This window comes from Lactuca sativa, chromosome 6, assembly GCF_002870075.4.
Source record: "Lactuca sativa cultivar Salinas chromosome 6, Lsat_Salinas_v11, whole genome shotgun sequence".
Classification (NCBI taxonomy): domain Eukaryota; kingdom Viridiplantae; phylum Streptophyta; class Magnoliopsida; order Asterales; family Asteraceae; genus Lactuca; species Lactuca sativa.
In genome coordinates, this window is record NC_056628.2 from 24,169,902 (window position 1) to 24,191,267 (window position 21,366).

The 21,366-nt window shown below is 36.6% G+C and overlaps 2 protein-coding genes across 2 annotated transcripts; both read right to left on the reverse strand.

Moving 5' to 3' along the window:
- Positions 1–2,094: 2,094 nt before the first annotated feature.
- On the reverse strand, positions 2,095–5,109 carry LOC111882955 (uncharacterized). The gene is made up of 2 exons (XM_023879313.3): positions 4,303–5,109; positions 2,095–3,213 (listed from the first exon to the last, which is right to left on the reverse strand). Exons 1-2 carry the CDS (start codon positions 4,951–4,953, stop codon positions 2,278–2,280), a joined length of 1,587 nt encoding a protein of 528 aa, XP_023735081.1. The 5' UTR covers positions 4,954–5,109; the 3' UTR covers positions 2,095–2,277.
- A 9,460-nt stretch (positions 5,110–14,569) lies between these two features.
- On the reverse strand, positions 14,570–15,925 carry LOC111883026 (metalloendoproteinase 1-MMP). The gene has a single exon (XM_023879387.3). It carries the CDS (start codon positions 15,786–15,788, stop codon positions 14,727–14,729), a length of 1,062 nt encoding a protein of 353 aa, XP_023735155.1. The 5' UTR covers positions 15,789–15,925; the 3' UTR covers positions 14,570–14,726.
- Between the last annotated feature and the right edge of the window lie 5,441 nt (positions 15,926–21,366).

The following is a 21,366-nucleotide window of genomic DNA, read 5'->3' on the forward strand; positions in this document are numbered from 1 at the left end:
GGAATTAGGTCATTGTTACATGTGACTTCGTAGATAAAGCTCATGATGGAGTCGAAGATACCCAAAACTTCTCGCTCTGATGGAGTGATGGTTTGGCTTGCCATTACTGTATGTTTGGACCTTGAACTCCATCGTGATTTCAATCAAAACTAGATGTTGATTCCCATGGAATGATATTGGTTTCAATTTTAGGGCTTCAATGGTTTGGATAGAGTTGTTTTACAGAATTATGTATGTATGTGTTTTTGTTGACGAGAGAGAGAGAGAGAGAGAGAGAGAGAGAGAGAGAGAGAGAGAGAGAGAGAGAGAGAGAGAGAGAGAGAGAGAGAGAGAGAGAGAGAGACCATTGGGGTGGGGTACGCCTCTTTTTTATTTTTATTTTTTAATTAAAAAAATATTAAAATAAAAGAAAAAAAAACATAAAAGAAATTCAAAAAGGGTAAAAATATCATTTCAAGTTTACCAAGGACTAAAACCAAAGAAAAATCTTGATTTCGAGCCTTCTATGCAAGTGAGAAAGTTTTTGGACCTCATCCAAAGTTTTTTTAATACCACATGGACCAATCTTGCAGTTTTGTCAATATTTAATATAAATAATTAAAACTAAAATATGTTCAAGAAAGTAAAATGAAATATAACTAAAATATGAAGGGATAAAATGACAAAACATAAAAGTATAACCGACAACCATGCTACGACATCCATGTTACTGCTAACTTCCATTTTTGCTTTTTCGACCAATTTCGTATTTTCGGTGGGAGCCATGGTTTTTGAAAGATCAAGAAACACAAATGTTTGATTGTGAGAGAAGAATTATATGAGATATAAGAAGACATCTTGTGGTATTTATATAGTAGGTTTATAATGATTTTTATTTAGGTAAAAAAAATGTTTGAAGCAGTAAATTGCAAATCAAATTCAATTGGTCGTTGCTCTCCGAGTCTCCGTTGTTGCTCTCCGAGTCTCCGTTGTATATACCACGAATCCTCCGGGTAGTGTGCATGGTGGTTTTCCATGGCCACCTTTACCATGGACCCATTTGTGCTTTGTATACTAATTGGTCTAATAAGCTTTAAAATAAGTTCCCATTTGAGATGCTCCATTTGAGAAGCTCTCACAATAGCTAATAAATCCTTACATTAGGGATGAGCAAAAGGACCGAACCGGCCGGAACCGGACCGGACCGGGGAACCGGCTTCGGCCAAAATCAAGAACCGAACCGGCCCGGCGGTTCTACCGGTTCCCGGTTCCTACCGGTTCTTGTCGTGTCTTCAAATGTTGGAACCGCTCCTTGAAAAATAGCATCATATGATTCCGGTTTTTGCCGGTTCTACCGGTTTTTGCCAGTTAAATCGGTTCCGGTTCCTACCGGTTCCCGGTTCCAAAAATCCACAAAAATAACGTCCCGGTCCCGGCCCGACCGGTTCCATCGGGTTCCGGTTCCGGTGCCGGTTCCGGTTCCGGTACCGGTTCCGGCCGGTTCCCCGATCCATATGTTCATCCCTACCTTCCATATCTTGTTAAAGTCATGTATTATTATGCGAAAACGAGTGGTTTGATGTTAAAGTTTCACTCAAGCACCATAATGGTGGCAATGGGCCAACTTTTAATATAAAAATTATTATATATAAATGCGATTACATTTTACCAAATCTCCAACACTGCTCCAAAGTCATACCTCCTTTTTTTTTCCTTTCTTTCTTTTTTTCATTTTTTTTTTTTTTTGTGTCTATCACGCGAGTTACTCCATTTTGGAAAAAGAATAGTAGTGATCCTCCAAATATGGAGTTATACCATTCATTTCTCCAAAAAGTTCAACTTCTACTTGTCAATTTTTAATCCCTCTTCACATTTTAGGTTTATCAATTTCCACTTTGTTTTAATCAACTAACTGTAATTTAAATGATACTAACTAATCATAAATATAAAATCAAATTCATATAAATTTTAGAAAACATAAAAGAGAAATTAAATATTCTCCTATATTTTATTCCTACTCATCCTTCTACCGTATCAAATGGTGACAACTGACAAGTGGATTAAATTAGTATTAACAATTACGATGTATCCAGATTTAGAACTAAAAAATATACCTTCACTGCAAACAATTCCATTCATTATATTTATTGCTTAGGGTAAACAATAATATAGCAAGTAGCAAACTAAAAAAAGAAAGAAAGTCTTACCTCTCTATATCTAGATTTAGAAGTAAAAATCTTGAGACTAAGATTTACCTGCTACTTGACACTTGACACCAACATCAGCAGAAGCAACTAACTACTGAGGTCCAGCAGGTTGAGGAGGTTCTTCTGATACAGCATTAGCATTAGCATTTTGGGTGGCAAATTGAAGAGGGGCATCAGCAAGCTGTGGGTTAGGGTTCTGGGGTGCCACATAAGAAGTCATCTGGATCTGATCAGAAGGTGGTGCACCAACACCAGCATAAGCTGGCTGAGCCTGTGCCAGTGCCTGTGAAAGAGGGTTAGGAGGGTAAAGAGCCTGAACCGCAGTGGGACCATACATAGCCTGGTGTCCTTGGAACCTTTTCAGTTTTGCAATGTGTTTCTTACCACCAACATGCCGCTCAAACACTTCCTGTGTATCACACTTCACATTACACAAGTCACACATCAACGGTATCACCACTTTCGGCTTTCCTACCCCTTGCTGTCTCTGCCTCTTACCACCGCGACCACCGCCGCTTTTCACCTTCCGTTTCAACCCCCCGGGCTTCTTCTCCCGCTCATCGTCTGCTTTCGTTGCAGCTTCATTCTCCTTCATCTCCACTTTTTCTGTTTGTTCAACACCAACACCAACACCAACGGGTCCGTATGCACCTTTCATTTGGAGATTCTTTTGGTGGCGTTTCCCGCTCTTGTGTGTCTCCAGGATTTCCTTACTCGTGCAGTCAACCCTACACAATTCACACCATGCAATCTTCAACGAAGCTTCTCCTTCGCCTTCCGACGCTTTTTCACCCTCCACAGGGTGAGAAGATGGTGGTGGGAATGGCTGGTCATGCCTGCCAATGCCTCCCCTACCCCTACCCCTTCCACGACCACCACCACCACGTCCCCTTCCGCTTCCTTGAAAAGGTGGAGGACCATAGCCGCTAATGTTTGGCGGCCGGAAGCCACGCCCGCCGCCTCTAAACGGACCTCCACCTCTTCTACCGCCACCCCTGTAGAAAGGAGGAGGAGGATGATCACCAACCTGCAAATTAGAGAGATGAGATTCTTTTAAAAGAGAGCACGTACAAAATGCAAGACAATAAATTATATACCCCACATATGATTATTAATTTCATGGAATAAACTAGGTCAGTTATGTTGAGTTGATTGAAAGTTGAAAGTAAATATTTCAAGAAACATCCTATTCCTAGCACATAATGGAGAGATGATAATGATGGAGGTTTAAGTTGTAATTTGTAAAGTATGAGTATGAGCCATGAGCCATCACATAGGTTTTGAGAATCACATATGACCAGCTTGAGCAATGAGCAGTGTTTTCTTCAATAGAGTTATGGGAAAAAGAAAACACGTCTCAATGTGCATGCATACTGATGCAACTGTCTGTTGTCCATCAGTCCGATTCTCCAGCATCATGCCAACCTACTTGATGTTTTGGAACAACAGCTTCCTCTTCTCAATTTCCTATATATATACATTATATGCGTTTGTTACCTTTGAACAAATATATTCATTCCATTTCCTCCTCAGTGTAACTATCTTGTTGCACTTAGCTGCCCAGAAAGAGACTAACAGTGGAAGAACCAACCGGAGTCCCACATCACATCCTCAGATGCATCATTTGTCAGCATGGAACCTTAAACTTTGCTCTCCAATCCATATATAACTCTATAACAAAAACCTCAACAGTTGAGTTACGCAAGTCCAAACAGAGCATAAAAAACTCATTCAAATTGCTTTTAGAAGCATCTCTCAATATTCTAAAATCTAAAGGCTCCGGTTATTAGACAAAGAAATCATCATTAAATTCCAGTTACATGCTACACAGATTGAATGTACCTAACTATCACTCGATTAGCTAAATTTCTTTATCAATTATCATTAAGGCAAGGTCTTGTTTATGTGTGTGAAGTGCAACCTCGTAGTAGTCTACAAGCACCCAGAATTGCCAGTGTAATATCTTCATTTAAATGGAAGAACTACTGCCACTACAGACGCCATAAAAGCCAATGCCCAAGAGAATAATCATGAATGAAGATAACCAAACAGAACAATATATCAAAGTTTTGTTTCAAAATCCTCAACATTTTTGAACATGAGGTAACATACATACCGGAGGACGGAAATGCCCCTGACCGTAATGTCCCCCACCGGCCATTGGGGGAGGAGGGGCATACCCTCCTCCACTTGCTCTCTCAGCAGCACCCATGGTACCAGCAAACTGCGTCAGCTGCGACAAGGCTGCCACAGCAGCGGCAGCAGCAGCATTAAGACCTGGAGGAACAGGGTAGCCTTGCGTCCCACCCAAATTTACCTGATTACCCGGATGAACATAAGGATCCTGCACTTGCCCTGGCCCTAATGATCCAGATACCGACCCAGCATTTTGTTGTTGCTCACTCGGCACAGCCGTAGCCACCAACGTCTCTGGATGCGTATACGGATGATGTTGCTGATACGCATTCGGATAATAATTCTGGTAATAAGAAGCATCGTATTGCTGTTGTTGTTGTGACGGGTCTTGGTAATTATAATTATAATAATACGATTGATCGTAAGCCTGCGATGGATCATATAATTGTTGAACCTGCGATTGATCGTAGGCCGGTGGCTGTTGTTGCACGGCAGCAGCAGCGGCAGCGGCGGTGGCAGCAGCGGCAGATTCTTGTTGTTGTTTCTGTTGTTGAGCTTGGTGTTCCTGAAACTGTTTTTGTAGCTGTTCAAGCTCTTGGCGTTGTGCATCAGGGAGCTTTGACAAATCCATTGATACAAATCACTGGAAAAAAAAATGAAAAATAAATCTAGGGTTTTGTATCTGGCGTTGGGCGACGGGGATTATGAGGTAATGGATGGAAGAGCGTGAAGAGGATGCTCCAATTTTAGCAATTTTTTTGTCCCCCTCCAGATTGTCTCCTTGTCAGTTGTGAGGGGACTGGAAATTAAAACAAACTGTATTCAAAATCTGTTTTACGGGTCCAGATCCAGCCTATTAGCTCAGTGCAAAGAGTGGATCAAGCCTGGCCTAGAGCATAGAGGGCCTGGACAACCACTTGGGCCCCTAACTTGATGTAAGTATGAGTTTAAAATAAGACCACATCCATGAGTAGGCATGCAAAAACCGGTTTTTTTTTTTCTGAACCGGACCGGTTCAGAAAACCGGTTCGGTTCAGGTCAACGTAATCAAAACCGGTTCACCCCCAAGCCGGTTCGGTTCAAAACCAGTTCAGCCCCAAAAATATCCGAACATATGTAAACCGGTTCGGTTTAATAGAAACCGGTTCAAATATTCCGTTTCAAAACTGGTTCGACGCAAATAAGCTTTTCTAATTTTTATTTTTTTGTTTTTGGGCTAATAGGTGTAAAATAGGAATGGGTTTTTGTTTGTTTAGATTATATTGCACTAGAGTGTTATAAACCAAAAAAAAAAATTTGTCTTCACAGTAGGTGGATTGGGGAATTGGGGGATTGGGAAGGCTTATAAGCCTTACATATATACACACATACTGCACGTCCATATGGACCATTTTGCCATAAGGTTTTTTTTTTCTTGTTAATAATATACATATGTTTTCATGTATTAACTTTTTTTTTGGTTTTAAATTTTATGTTTGTGTATATGTAGAAAAACATAATGTATGTAAAAAATTGTTCAACTTGAATCAACACATTTTTTGGAGCAATTTTCAAACTTTTTATTCATTTTTTTTTTGTTTTTTATATTAGAAATACATAATACAACTTCAAACATAAAAACACAAAACATCCAAATTGTCGAACTAATACATCTTCAAACATAAAAACACAAAACATCCAATTTTTTTTTTGTTTTTGTTTTTTTATTCGTTATCCGCCATGTCGTTGCGTAATCCTCTCTCATACTCGATCTCTTCTAGGGTGAGTGGCACCGACATTCCCATCGCTACTTCTTCCTCATGTACTCGTGCTTCGGCATGCAACGATGTGCCTTCTAGTACTTCAATGTCTTGTATCCTTTCCACGCCGTCAAGGTAGCATTTCAAGCAAATGCACACTTCCACCGACAAAGGGGTTAGTTTTGTTCTTCTTGATGATATTACCCTGCCACTAACAGAAAAAGTCGATTCCGAAGCTACCGTAGAAGCTTGGGAGCTTAGTAGATCACGGGTCATAGCGGCTAGAATCGGAAATTGGGTTTCCTTTCCTTTCCACCAAGCCAAGATATCAAAATTTTCAAACTCTTGAATACTCATTTGAGACAAGAAATCGGAACCAATGTACCTCCCGAGCTCGCTACTTGGGGTGTTAGACCGAGCTCGTTTGGAATTTTCATTCCTCAAAGTATTATAAAGCCTAATTGTTTCGTTATTTTGGTGAGAAGTGGATCCGGATGCCCCCGTATTTTGCATCATGTCATGAATGCTTGTTGAACCATATTTTGTTAAATAAACTTCAAACAAATTTTGAAAAACTTTGTTAAATTTTGAAATTTCCTTTGATGCATAATCCATGTCATCATCCATTAAACCCAAATCGTAACAAATATTTTCAATTAAAGTCTCAACCCCCCCCCCCCCCCAACATTTAGAGTCGGCGGAACAAGTAATAATGGGAGGCATTTCTTGAAAATATTTTTTTAACTTTGCTTTCATCGGTTTCATCATATTAGCAAACATTGTGCTCCTCATTTCAAATTCATTTATTTTCGCACACATTAAAAAAATTTGGTTTAAAACCAAACAACTTGTAAGATAATAAACACCTGATAAAAAGTAGTTGTTTTTTTAAAAAACATCAAGCCTGTCCGTAACAAGTTTGATAGTATCCCAACTTGATTCCGGATAAGCCGTAACCTTATTACGGTCCGCAAGATTGTCATGGAACATTTTTAAAGTATCTTTTTGACGTAAGGCACATTCAAACATTTTGCAAGTGGAGTTCCATCGGGTATTATTTTCCCAATTCGGACCTAAAAAGAGGGCATTCGCATCGACACAAAATTGCATATAATTATGATATCGAGCGTTACTAGAACTAAAAATATCTTTTAGCATGTCTTTGAAACCATCTTTTATAGTTTCAATGCTAGTTAGTCCATCTTGCACAACCAAATTAATGATATGTGTAACACATCGACTATGAAAAAAAACAACATCGCAAAAGGCAAACATTCTTGAATCACGAACTTGGATGAGTGAAGTCAATCGTTTGTTGTCGAAGTGGTCAAAAGGCAAACATTCTTGAATCACGAACTTCGCCATCCTATCCCGAACTTTACTCAAATCATAACTCCACAATGTTGCATCATTCGCCATTGTTGTTTGATTATGTCCCGGCCCAAATTTCACCGCGGGGCATCTTTTTGTCATATGAGTTTTCAATGTCGAATTCCCTTCTTCATTAAAAAAAACACCACATTTCTTGCATCGCGCTCTTTTTGTACCGTTCGACATTACACACAAATCATAGTTGCACCAAATAGCCGGATTTCTATTTGTTTCTTTGATGCTAACAACGGTAGGATTGTTTGATGAATCTCCAATATCAATGGAATTCGAATCCATTGTTTGAATTAAGAACGTTTTTTGAAGTAAGAGAGGTTTTTTGAGGTTTGGTTAACCCAAAACATCTAATAGCTATTTATACTATAAAATATTGGGGAATATGGCCAAAAGGGACCAAAAATCGAGTGTCTAACAACCATAAACGACTATATAGCCGTTAGAATAAGACAAAAAAACGGTCATATGCAAAACCGGTTCGAAACCGGTCCTAACGGTCAAAATACCGAATTGGTTCGGTCCGGCGGTTCGGTTCATCGGGGGTTCGGTTCAAGGCTGAACCGGTTCGGAGGTAAACCGGTTTCCAGTTCACTGACCGGTTCGGTTTGTGAACCGGTTTTTTTGGTCACGTCTACCCATGAGCATTCTGGTTATTCTTTGTTTTCATCATGGTGCGGGTTTCAGTCATCGGGATTTGAGCAACTCCCATTCCAACGTTCTGACATGTTGGACCTCGTTCAATTTTGAAAACTACACCACTCCTTGTGATGGTTAACGCATTCTATTCTATATACCCAATCAGATGTTCAATGTACCGAGACGAGAATATAGATAAGAAAGATTTAGACGCAAAATCCTCCTTATTACTCTGAAAAGTTATATGTCAGCTCTAATACCGTAATTAAACGTACGTTTAGAAATCTGAACACATCAAATTTCCTAATACTAGGTTGGCGACAGACCTTAAATCTAATAATAGCAACCTAGAAGGCAATCTAAGGCATGGTATATTACAATTCATTTGACACATAAAAGCGAATTAGGCATCTAATCCTAAAATAAACTAGTGCATGTTATAGCAAATAAGGTATTTAACATAAATTCTGATATATATATATATATATATATATATATATATATATATATATATATATATATATATATATATATATATATATCTTAATTAACACTTAATATTATTTAATGCATGTACCCTAAAATATCCTAGTGCTTCTGTTTATTCTAAAATATCCTACACCCACCTCATGATCATTGCTTAATCTCTAAGTTTAAGTCTAGAAATCCTACTTATTCCAAGTTCGCTTAAACTAATGTTTTGATACCAACTGTGACATCATCTAATTTTTAGAACCAATTACAACTTTTTTTATGCTTTTAAAATCATTTATTTATATTTGTGGAAATCCCAATACAAAATATCATTTTGGTTACAAATGTTCGTTTCCAAAATGTTAAAACCCTAAGGATGTCAAAATCAACACAAATACATAAGTTACAGTGTAAAGACCTGATGATCCTAAATACTATTGTGGGTTGTCTCTTAATCTCTTAGTATCCTAATCAAGTTCCAGTAGTTTAAGTCTTGACACCTGATATGCATATAAACTGAGTGGGTCAGGTTGGGAAAACATGGTGAGATACATAGGGATTTCAATCCCACGATATTGATATGATAATAATCTTTAATTATCAGACCCGCAAAACTAACCATTACCATACTAAATTCATATTGTCTTACATTGTTACTTATCTATTCCTACCGATCCTCACACATCCTAGTCCAATATTATCAAAGAGAAATTATCTCGCCTGATGAACCGTTAAGAGATTGACTACACAGCTAGCTAGGGGCTTCTGTGATAATCCGAAAAATTTTCCGTCACGGTATCCCGTTCTCGTCAATAAAACTATTTGTCTTGCAATTTTTCCGTTAACATTTTGGATTAGATCATTTAATTTAAGACTTTTATTATGACCTCGTGAGTATCCAAACCCGTTAGAAAAACGTGAAAACACCCCAAATTATTATTTGGAAAAATTTTAGTTTTATGCCGTCGGGTTACAAACAATTAAATCGGGTACGACCAAAAGCCTCGTTTAACGTCAGTATCGGGTAGATTTCCACCGGGCCACAAACTCAAGCCTTATATAAAGGATGAGTGAACTTCAATTTAGCTTTTTACCACCACCTCACAACTTTCTCTCTCTACTCTCTCTCTCTCTCTCTAAAACTCGAGTTTGAGCCAAAATCATCCATTTCAAGCTCCAAATTGGTAAGTAATCTATCCTAGCATGTTTCTAAGCTTGTTTAGCATGAAAATCTATGTTTAAACTACCCAAAACCATCAAAAACTTGTGTTTACGGTTTGGGAACATCTCCAAAACCGTAAACTCCCTTAAAGGGGTTTTGAATCCCCAAAACCCTTCCAACCCCCTTCTAGTGCGTAGATATGGCTTAAGGACTTGCGTGTACAAGAACATGCTTGGACCGTAAACCCTCATTCATAGACCATAAACTCCTTTTAAGGTGTTAAGATGCCCCTTAAACACCTCCTAAGCCTTAGAATAAAGTCTAGAACCAACCACCTTTGTGTTAGGGGCCTTAATCATCAAGAAAACCACTCCCTTAGGAGTTCACGGCCGTAAACCCCCCCAAGGAAAGGTTCCTGGGACGTAAACTCCTATAACTTGGTCAAATGGTGCCTTAACTTCATCCTATGACTTGTAAAATGAGTTAGAATCACATGTGATTAACCTAGAACCACCAAAACACAATAAGAATGGGTACATGAGAGTTTACAGTCGTAAACCCCTAGTTTATTGCCGTAAACTCCTCAAATGGTCCATAAGTTGATCTAGTCCCCTTCCATAGCCTTAGAACTAAACCTAGCACCATCCCTTAAGAGCTATAAGGCCATTAAGCACCCAAGAACACCACCCATGAGTTTATGGCCGTAAACTCATGGGGATATGGTCATTAGGGCCGTAAACTCCTTTAGGAGTTTACTCTTGAAGAGCAAACTCCATATCCAGGCCATACACATTCAAAGATGCCACTTGGGTCACTCCAAACACTTGAATTGAAGTGTTTTCGCGTCTCGAAGTGTTTATTCATATTTGATTAGTGGTTCAAGGTCTAATTAGATACAAATGTGTATCTCTTCATATTACATAGGAACCTCGCGCGTTTTCAAGCCCCGAACTGACGTTTAGCATCCAAACCGACACATTCCTCGATTGGTGAGTTCATACCCCAACTCCTTTTTCCGTGTTTTTCAAATTTTTTCAGGGGGGGAATACAAGCAAAAGTACAAGGAAATCTTGTACTCAAACTTATTATTTCAGTTCAAATGTTCATATTCTGTATGTTTTTAATATCGAAAACCGTATTAACCAAAAGTTCGAATTGTAGAGTTAGCTTTCAGATTAATTGTAGATCTCTTTATAAAATGTTATGATTTATGTTATATTTTATAATTTACGAAGGATTCATGCTAATCATAAATTAGGATTATTACTAATAAGATACGCCCTCGGATAGTAACAGAACTACGAAAGTACAGCCAGTGCACGCTTTTGGATGACACATAACTTCGAAATTACAGCTAGTGTACGTCTTTGAGTGCCACCAGAGTTTCGGAAATAATTCGAAAGTACGGCTTTGGATATCGACAGAGTTTCGAATATATACGCCTTTGGATGTCGACAGAGCTTCGGAAATACGTCTAAAGTATGCCTTTGGAAGTCACCAGAACATCGAATATACAGCTAATGTACGTCTCTGAGTGTCTCCAAAGATTCAAAATTACGGGTGAGTAAAGTAGATATTCGACATTCGAGTGTAGGATAACTAGGCTATCAGAATACCTAACTAATACTACAAGTATGGTAGATACTAGTACATTGCATTCCGAACCAAGAACTAACCACGACTTTTAGGAAAACAAGGGTTTTTCCTGGGATAACATAACTGCTCTTAACCAAATTGTGTAACAAATGGGTAACTAAACTTTACTTATAAGAAAATATGAGATTTTCTTGGATAACGAATTTTTCAGAAAAACCAAAGGAAACTTATTCTTTTACGAAAATAAACCGCTTATGAACTCACCAGCTTTATGCTGATTTTCAAACTGCTTGTATTCTCAGGTTCACATTAGACAGGTACCCCGCGATCTTTTGGAGAAGACGGAGCGTGTAGAAGACATGTCTTAGCTTTTGTTCATATGATATATATATATATATATATATATATATATATATATATATATATATATATATATAACACTTGTAACACTTTGTTTTCAGACAATGTAAATATTTCAATGTAATGTAATGGTTGTGTTTACTACGCTTACTATGTACATTGGTTGCGATACTACATGACGTCCTCCGCCCCGGAACGTTTCCGCCTTCGGTTTCGGGGTGTGACAGCTTCCTTTACCGATGTAAGTTGTAAAGGCTTATGGGCCGTCAGAGTATTTGATGAATATGGTTTTGCAATTCATCTGCGTCTGTGAGTAATGATCTCACACTAGCAACGTAATTCACAAGGCCGTCTAGAATGATCAAGTGTTGTCACCTACTTTGTGGGGTGCCTAGACACGCCGTTAATAGTTGCATGATCGGGACCCACCATTTCTAATCATCCCATACGAAGCTACCATACATCGACACCTGATAGTTTCATGGAACATAACTTTACTCCCCATTCCTAGGTGCACATTCTCATAATGAGACTACCTAATATCAAACTCAATTGAGCTAGGTATCTTCCATAAGTCTAAGTTTATCCCTAGACTAGATTATAGTGTTCGTAACCAACCTTAATATCATCTCTATTCTTGGGTGACACTAACCTAATTCTAGTGTGTTTATAATCCATACAGAGCATTATGTATAATTATTCTTTTATCTTCTTAGCAATGTAATTTTTAATACTATTATATGATGTTATCTATTTAATCCTAACATTAAATAGAACCATATCTCGTTCGCACATAGCACAGTATATATCCTAACATATAATCCAGACAATAAGTACATAATTAACATACGACTTCTAGAAGATATTTAATATTTTAATTAATACTCATTAAATCATGTTCATGAAAGGGACTATACACTCACTTGACAAAGTGTTTAGCGATTGGTGAATTAGGTAGAGCTTCGCCTTATATATCTTTCCAACAGACTTAGATGTACATAGCGCTAAGTCTTAGTCTAATTTAATACTTCATGGAACTATTATTTTACGGATTTGGATTTCTTAACAATCCCAAAGTCTACTTCAAGATCTAAATAATGAATAACCATGTAGGATTATATCGGAGGCAGGGTCCGTTTGGTATTAAAGTATATTGTTTGGAAATCTCACTTTAAATACCTCACTAAATCCAGCCTAGACATCACTCTCAAAAGTATATCAATCAGTATAACGACATGGAATTATTGATATATCTTATTTATAGGTTCACAATAACAATTTATGATCATAAATAAAAGTTACACTGAAAACGATATAATGTAGCTTAACTTACAGATGATTTAGTGAAAAGTTGGTAATTATGCGAGCAGAATTTTAATCCAGGAGCTTTTATTCACCGGCTATCTAACACTGCAGGGCTTCTGCTTGATAGTTACTACTACTTCATAGATCGCAGGGCTTCGTCGAAGCCTAAAAATCGAAGGAAATCGAGAGAGAAAGTGTGGGTAGTGTGAAAGAGAATGCAATTAAGCATATATATATATATATATATATATATATATATATATATATATATAGCCCATATGTGTGTCACACACTCTAGCCATGCCAATCCTCTCGTTTTGCGACACGTATTAGGTCCAAATTTGTCCGCTTCCTTATTTCAGCAGCCTACTGCGCGTCGTGCCCCTCGTGTGTACATGTGTGGATTTTTGATTTTTCAAAAATTGATATCTTCTTCATACGAACTCCATTTTCGACGTTTTTTTTATATCAATGCATAGCTAATGATGAGATCTACAACTTTTATTTAGACTCATCGCCTAATTTTGAATTTATTTGTAAAGATATATTTTTTTCAGACTTAGACTGTTAAAGTCTGTTAAAATTTTATAACTTTCTCATATGATATTTGTTTTCAACTGTCTTTATATCGATGGAACCATATGAACGAGATCTTCAACTATCGTTTAAATTGTTTTTTCCTAACAATGAACCGATCTCTACTTCGGTTTATGACTCATATACTACTGCGCTGAAACTTAGAAAAATCACAATTTCTTCTTTCGAAGTCAGATTTAGGTATTCTTTACATGCACACTCTCGGCCTCTTAGGCTAAAAAACAATTTATCAAAAATTCACTTTTTACGATACACAAAGTCGTGCTGGTTTAATCGCGAAACTTCGAAGAAGCATAACATCTTCATATGAAGTCGGATTTGAACGTTCTTTATATATACAAAATCCTTGTCACATACATTATAACTTTGGTTGAGGTAATTTATCCTAAATAATCTTCTATCAAAAGTCATTTGTATGCTTATTATCTATAAATGGACAAACCCGAATATACGGGCGTTACATAAACTCACTTGAAAACACATATATATGATGAATGAGAATGTTTGAATGAATTACTTAGTTGAGTTGGTTTGTCATACATCAGATATAATGATATACACATAATAATAGTTAATTGTGTGATCTATGTGTAATCTATAGATTTTGTATATACATCATTTTAAATTTAGTTATCTAAAATAAAAATTGCAACTTTGAGGAGACAAGATAAACATTACTTTATTTGTTTGATGACGTGCATAAATATTTATCACGTTTTATTAAATAGTATTCGATAAAATAAAATACGAACCTATTGTAAACAACATTAATATCATCATTATTTTTAGGTTTTGTAATTCATTAGTGATGTTTCTTGTTTTAAGCATTAACATTATGTTTTTTCCGCAAATATTATAACTTGTTTCTCCCATGTTAGATATGGACGGCTAAAGATAATATTTACCTTTATGTTATTTTTATAAAACAAACATTCATATAGTGTTAACATAAAAATTGACAAAAAAAACATTTTAATTTTATGAGACGAAAACGTATTATCAAAAGCAATTCAAAATCTGTAACTTTTTACATTAAAAATAAAAAACAATCAAAAGTATGAGGACTTGAGAAAGCCCGTTCTAGAAAAATTGATAAAATATTTAAAAAATTATACTAAATTACAAAAAATAAAAAATAAGACAAGTGTGTCACCATAAACACCCTACAAGTACAATCAAGTAAGTCGACCATTTAATTGAGCTTGTAATCACCCAACCCGAAGAAAGATCGGATTCCATCAATGAACTATATCTAAAATTCGGGTTTGACCCGTATAGCGCCTGGACCCCTTCCACGTCATCAATCTTAAGGTCCACCTTCTTAGTTCTCGGACTCAAGCTCGGGTACATGATAGCGTCTTTGACCGAAGTGTGGGCCAACCCGAGTATATGCCCAATTTCATGCGTTGCAACTGATTCTAAATCAACGGCCACCTTTGATTTAGTTGATTTAAAATCAACGGCCCATGTCTCAGCTTCATCTAAATGGAGCCGACCGTTTTCCGGCGAAAAAGCGTGAGCCAACACTCCTAAAACACCGTCGAACGGCTCTCCGTCGCCATGATCACCTTTGTAAAATCCGATTTTTATGTCTGCCGACGAGTAATCGTCCGCTTCCGTAAAGTTCACCGGTATCACAGACGACCACCGTGAGAACGAACGCCGAAAAGCATCTTGCACGTCGGAGGAACTAAGGTAATCGATCATATGATTACGGGAAAAAGCGTATGTTAGCGACACCTGAGCTGATCTCCCCCACCGCGGCTCACCGTAAAAATACGCATAGTGTTTAGTGACGTGGATTTTGTCCGTCGACCCTTTCCTTACATCACTTACGCCGCAGCGCGGCGACATGATCTGTGTCACAGTCCCGGCGTCGAGCTTTCCAGTCACCATCAATCCGAGGTTCCTCTGGTAGTTAACGACGGCGGATTCGAAACTATCATCGAATATGTCTGTGAAGTTATCTACGACGTTGTCTGGGATTTGGAGGTATCCAAATCGATGGAAGTACTTCTTGAGCTCAGACATGCCGGAGAAGTTGGCACCCTTGCCGGCGTCGATGAAGTTAACGAAGTTGTTCCAGGTAGCGTTCGGAGAGAGGTCAGCGGGGAACAGAGTGCCGGGAAGGGTTCTGGCGGGAAAGAGAGAAGGCATGAGACAGAGGAAGAAGATGGAGGTTAAGGAGTTATAACTGAAAAACTGGAACATGTTTTGGTTAGTTGTAGTACGATTTCTAAAGTGTTTTGATTTAGTACAATTTGTGTATTAACACCAAAAATCAAACTATTTATATTGAGCATAATACTCTTTAATATTTATTTATATATATGTATGTGTGTGTGTGAAATATCTTAAAAAACAAAAATAGATAAGAAAGATATACAAGGAAGATGGGACTTGGGATTTAGAGAAATGGAAGAATCTTTGGACCAAAGTGCGAGTCTTTTTTTCTTTCTGATTATGACTAGTTTTTGATAGAGATGTTCTAAGGTGGGTGAACCACTGGGTTGGGGTTCTATTCCTTTTCATTTAATTTATTTTTATATGTTTAATTCACTTAAATAATTTAGTAATAGTACTCTTTTTGTTCTAATGGCGTCATTTTCGTTAAATTTTTTAAGCAAATGGTCAATTTAAGGATAAGGAGACGAATGAAAAGGAAATAACAGATTATAACATCAATTCAGTGAGAGAATCTAAAACATTGTTTCGTTGTCTTATTGAATCATTGGAAGTCGATGTACTCTTGTGGTGATGTTAAGATAAGAATGCGATATAACTAATAAAACAGTCCTCTCTATTAAAAAGTTAAAACTCTGCATCATATTCTTTTTTTTTCTCTTAAGGAAATAATTACAAAGACATAAGGGGTAAAATTGAAATTTACCTTCAAGATGTTTGAACGTAGAACCGGTTTGTGGACAAGCGTCAAGAAATAGTGTTTACCTTTTTTTTTAGTGAATCACTGAATAGTCAATCACTTATTCCTTCAAACATTTTTTTATTAAATAACCAATTTCCCACTTAAATGGACATTACATGTTTAATATTACTACTCATATATATGTCTTAACTCTGAAGTAGGGAAAATTCTTAATTATTCAACACATACTGATCTAACCATTATTAGCAACTGCTAAATGTGTGATTGATGTATCTTGTTTTTATATTTGGGCATGCTATTTGTTATGTATCATGCAGATGATAATAAAAGAATAAAAGGCTGAAAAGGCTTTATTTGATTATGGTTAATTTCAAAGAAAAAATAGAAATAGGGGTGATGATTTTAAGGTTGAAAATGGAAGGTGTTAAACCACAAATCCTAGTGGTTTTTCAGTTGAGAAATTTTCTTGTTTGTTGACCTACAATTAGGTAAAATTACCATCAAACCCCTATAATCATCCATATAAAATAAAGTCGCGTCATTTTTTTTCTAATTATATATGAAAAATAATGTGACTATGTGCAACAACTCAAACCCTAACTTTCAACTACTCAAACCCAAACTTTCCTATGTCACCTTTGAATTATTGTTTGTTTTTATGTTTATTATATTTGATAGATAATTGTTTTTTTTTTTCTAAACAAAAAGTAGAAAAAAATTATACTTCATAAGAATAAACAAAAATTTATGAAATCATTTATAAAAAACAATCACCTTTAGCCTTTTCTATAGTAGATTATTTATTCTTATAAAAAAATATAGTTGTACCACCTTTATGGGTATGATTGATGGTGTGAGTGTAGATCATAGTCTAGCATTGTCGGATTATTGTAAGGAATTATATGTATTAATATTTATTTAGATACTATAATTAAAACTTGCTGAAATGGTTGTAGTTGGTTCTAAAAATTGTTGAATTCATGGTTATGTTGCTGAAATTATTTATTTGGTTTGAAATATGGTTTGATTTTGATGAGATATTGTTGATTTTGATGAAATGCTGCTGATTTTGGTTTGATTTATCAGCTATGGTTTCTTTCTCATGTTTATTTTACTTGCATATGAACCATTTGATGAAATGTCTAATGAAATTGTTTCAACTTATGATTGATTTAAATTTCTTTGTCTTGAATCTTTTTACAGAAAAGAAACCTTGGATGATAAAAACTGTTTGTATGTAGATTTGTTAATATTCTCTCTTAAAATGTTCAATCTGGATGATAAAATCTCATATATCCTTTGTTTGGTTGATATAGGTGATTGATAATGACCAAGATGTTATCAAGATGAGGGTGATAATGGATGCAATTTTCATTGTGATTTACACCTAAAACCTTGGGTGCTTCATCATTGCTACTTGTAATTCGATTAGTCTGATTCTTCTATTATTAGAATATCAATAGGTCATTTTGCTATTTTAGCTTTGTTTCTTATGCCTTGGATGATTTGTATACCTGCAAACTCAATCCAGGTTAGTTTATTAGTGGTGTTTCATTTTTGGTGAAAGTTTTTTATTCTTTTCTTCTAGTAACGCAATAATTAATTACGTTTAATTTCTTTCGGGAGTGGGTGAAAGTAAATTCAATTCTCCTCAAATGTCAACAAAAACTACATGCTAAATGAGGTAATTATGTACAAGTATCTATCATGATTTCTAAATTAACATATAATGGAATAAAAATAGATATTGTTTTTACCTTTCTAATTTATTGTAAGAACAAAGTTCCTGGGGTTTTTCAAGCTGACCAATCTGATACCACATATACAGGTACAATGTGCATGGTCATCAACATCACACCCATCAAGAATTACCACTAGAATGCTCTATGAAACTTATATTTTGAAAAGCAGGTTTTAATTAGTATGGAAATGCTTTTGAGAAAATTAGAAGAAAAAATATTAATTTTGTCATTAAATTCATCTGTAGTTGTTTGTACTTTTGATAAAAGTTGGTACCAAGTGCAAGTAACATTGTTTCTTTTAACACCATTCTGAATTTGTGCTGTGAATTGTATTCATTGGTCTTAGAGTATGCACTTGACTTTTTTGACCTTCTAATTCCTGCTATCCTAATTATGATCGCGGCTCACAACATCATCAATCATGTAAGTAAATTATGAGCATATGTCACAATCATGTGAGATAAGGGTAAGAATGTGCCTCAATAAGTCCAATGGCTATTATGTGAGGTCCGCATTTGAAATAATCATAAGCTTCTTGTGCATTGTTGTGACATCCCCATTTTCACGGCCAGAAAATACCGATTTTGTTTATGCTTTATAAAAATCAGAGTACTTCTTTTAATAAAAATGTTACGGAATTTGTTACCAGAAAAACATGATGAATACGTTATTAAAACATTTTCGAAGAAACATATTTTATTCATTTTAAAACGTTTGAGATGTCATCGTTAATACAAAAACATAAGCATAAATAGAACTTACATTTATTTACACTAGTGATCTACATCTCTTTAAATCTCTCAATGTAATGTGACTTCATATCAACATCTGTGATATAAATAAACCGAGTGGGTTAGGTTGGGAAACCTGGTGAGTACATAGGGTTTTCAACCCACAATAATATAATTATTATGTTCAAACAATCAAACAATCAACCCAATTACCCATCCCCATTATCTTCTTTATTCTTAAGGATCTACCCTAAGAATCAACCATTCCTCGTTCATACATTCCTAAGGATCATCCTAAGGAATCGGCACGAAGTCCATCGTCACCGGGGTTTAGGCACTAAGTCTGCATAGTCGCCAGAATTTATACAATAGGCACTAAGTTTGCATAGTCGCCAGGGTTTTGGCACCAAGTCTGCATGATCACCAGGGTCTAGGCATCAACTCTGCATGATCACCAAGGTTTAGAGTACACCGAGTGAACACATCGTTCACAACACCTACAGGTTGTGAGCCTGCTAGTGTTCCACTGGACTGTCTAGAATAGTCCGTGGTTGTCATCCATACTCTGCTGAATGACGGGGACATCGTTTGGGAAAAAGGCTTCTCACATCGTACACCTCTCACCCATACCTCATAGTCTATATCACCTCTCAACTCATCGTCCAACTCATATTTCTTCTATTATATCTACCCATGTTTTACCCCAACATTTTCGTAGATATAAAATACATATATAGTTTAAATCATTTAAAACATGTATAAAATCTTTCACCGAGCATAGACAGCAAGTAAACAGACAATATGCACACATAGCACGTAGTAAATACTTCATATCTATGTGTAAGTTGAAGGGGACCATGCACTCACCTGAAAGGTGGTGACTCAGCACTCGGACAACGCTTCGATACTCTCAAAACAATTTCCTTCGATAAAACCTAGTATCAATACCACTAGGGTTTAGTCTAACGATAACCGCGACAAATTAATAGTCTGACTATTATTATTATTATATAAGCGTTAAATAACACTTAATATAACTCATAATAATAGCCCAAATAATTATTTTAAGGACCTAATAACATTACTATAATTATTTGGAAGCTATATTAAAAATTGCGTAAGCGTAACTCACTTACAGCAAATTTTATCGAAAATCGGAACTTTATTTGGAGCAACGTTTCGAAACCGAAAGACACTTTTTCTTGGGACTCCGGGAGCCTCGGGGCTTCCTTAGGGTGCTAGGGGGTTTACCTAGGCTTAGGAGGGGGTTAGGGGGTAGTGAGAGAAAGTAGAGTGAGAAAGTTGGAGTGAATTTGTGAGAAAATATGGCAGCCATCGCAGCCCTTTTATAGGTTGGTCCTCGGACGTACGCTGGGCGTACAGGTCCTCGGACGCAGGGCGTAACCTCGGTCGTACAACACATGTCGCGAAGGGGGTGGGTCATCGTGGACGTCTCGGAACCGCAGAGGGCAGTTGTACACGGCGCGTACCCGAGCTTGGACGCTGGGCGTAATGCGAGGGTGGCGTGTCACTCATCCGAAGTGGGTTCATCGGACGGCTGGGAGCTAGGCCACGTCATCAATCCATGCATCAGTTTCGCAAATCTCACCCTCAACTTCTAAAAATCGTAACTTTCGCATACGAGCTTCGTTTTCGACGTTCTTTATATCCACGCGAAGGTGGGGACGTACTCTACAACTTTCGTTTAGACTCCGTCGGCTAATTTTGACTCAATTTTAAATTTTATATTATTAACAGGCCGGGATAGGATTGGTCCGTTAAATCCTCATAACTTCTTCATCCGACGTCCGTTTTCGCCCATCTTTTTCTCGTTACGCTACTCTTAACGAGATCTTCGATTCTCGTTTAGGTCGTGTCTGCTAAAAATCACTCAATCTAATATTCGAATTTCGGGCTGTACACTGTTAATCCGAAACTTCGAAAAATCATAACTTCTTCATACAAAGTCAGATTTGGGCGTTCTTTTTATCGATGTTCTTAGTTTAACATACTCTACGACTTTCGTTTATATCGCTAAGGCTTAAACTCGCTCTATCGTAAATTCACTATTTACGCTACCCGGTGTCGTGCCGGTTCCGTCGCGAAACTAGACAGGTCATAACTTCTTCGTTATAACTCGGATTTCGGCGTTCTTTATATGTATGGAAACCTTGTGACATATACTACAACTTGGTTCAAATTATTTATTCTAAATAATCTTTTGTCGAAAAGTCGTTTTCGACCCTTATTGCCTCTAAATTGACTAATCCGGATCTACGGGCGTTACAATTGTAAACTTGTGGAAGTGGCTTTGTCCACATTTTAGAGATATATTAATAATACATTATATATATATATATATATATATATATATATATATATATACATATATATATATATATATATATATATATATATATATGTACCCA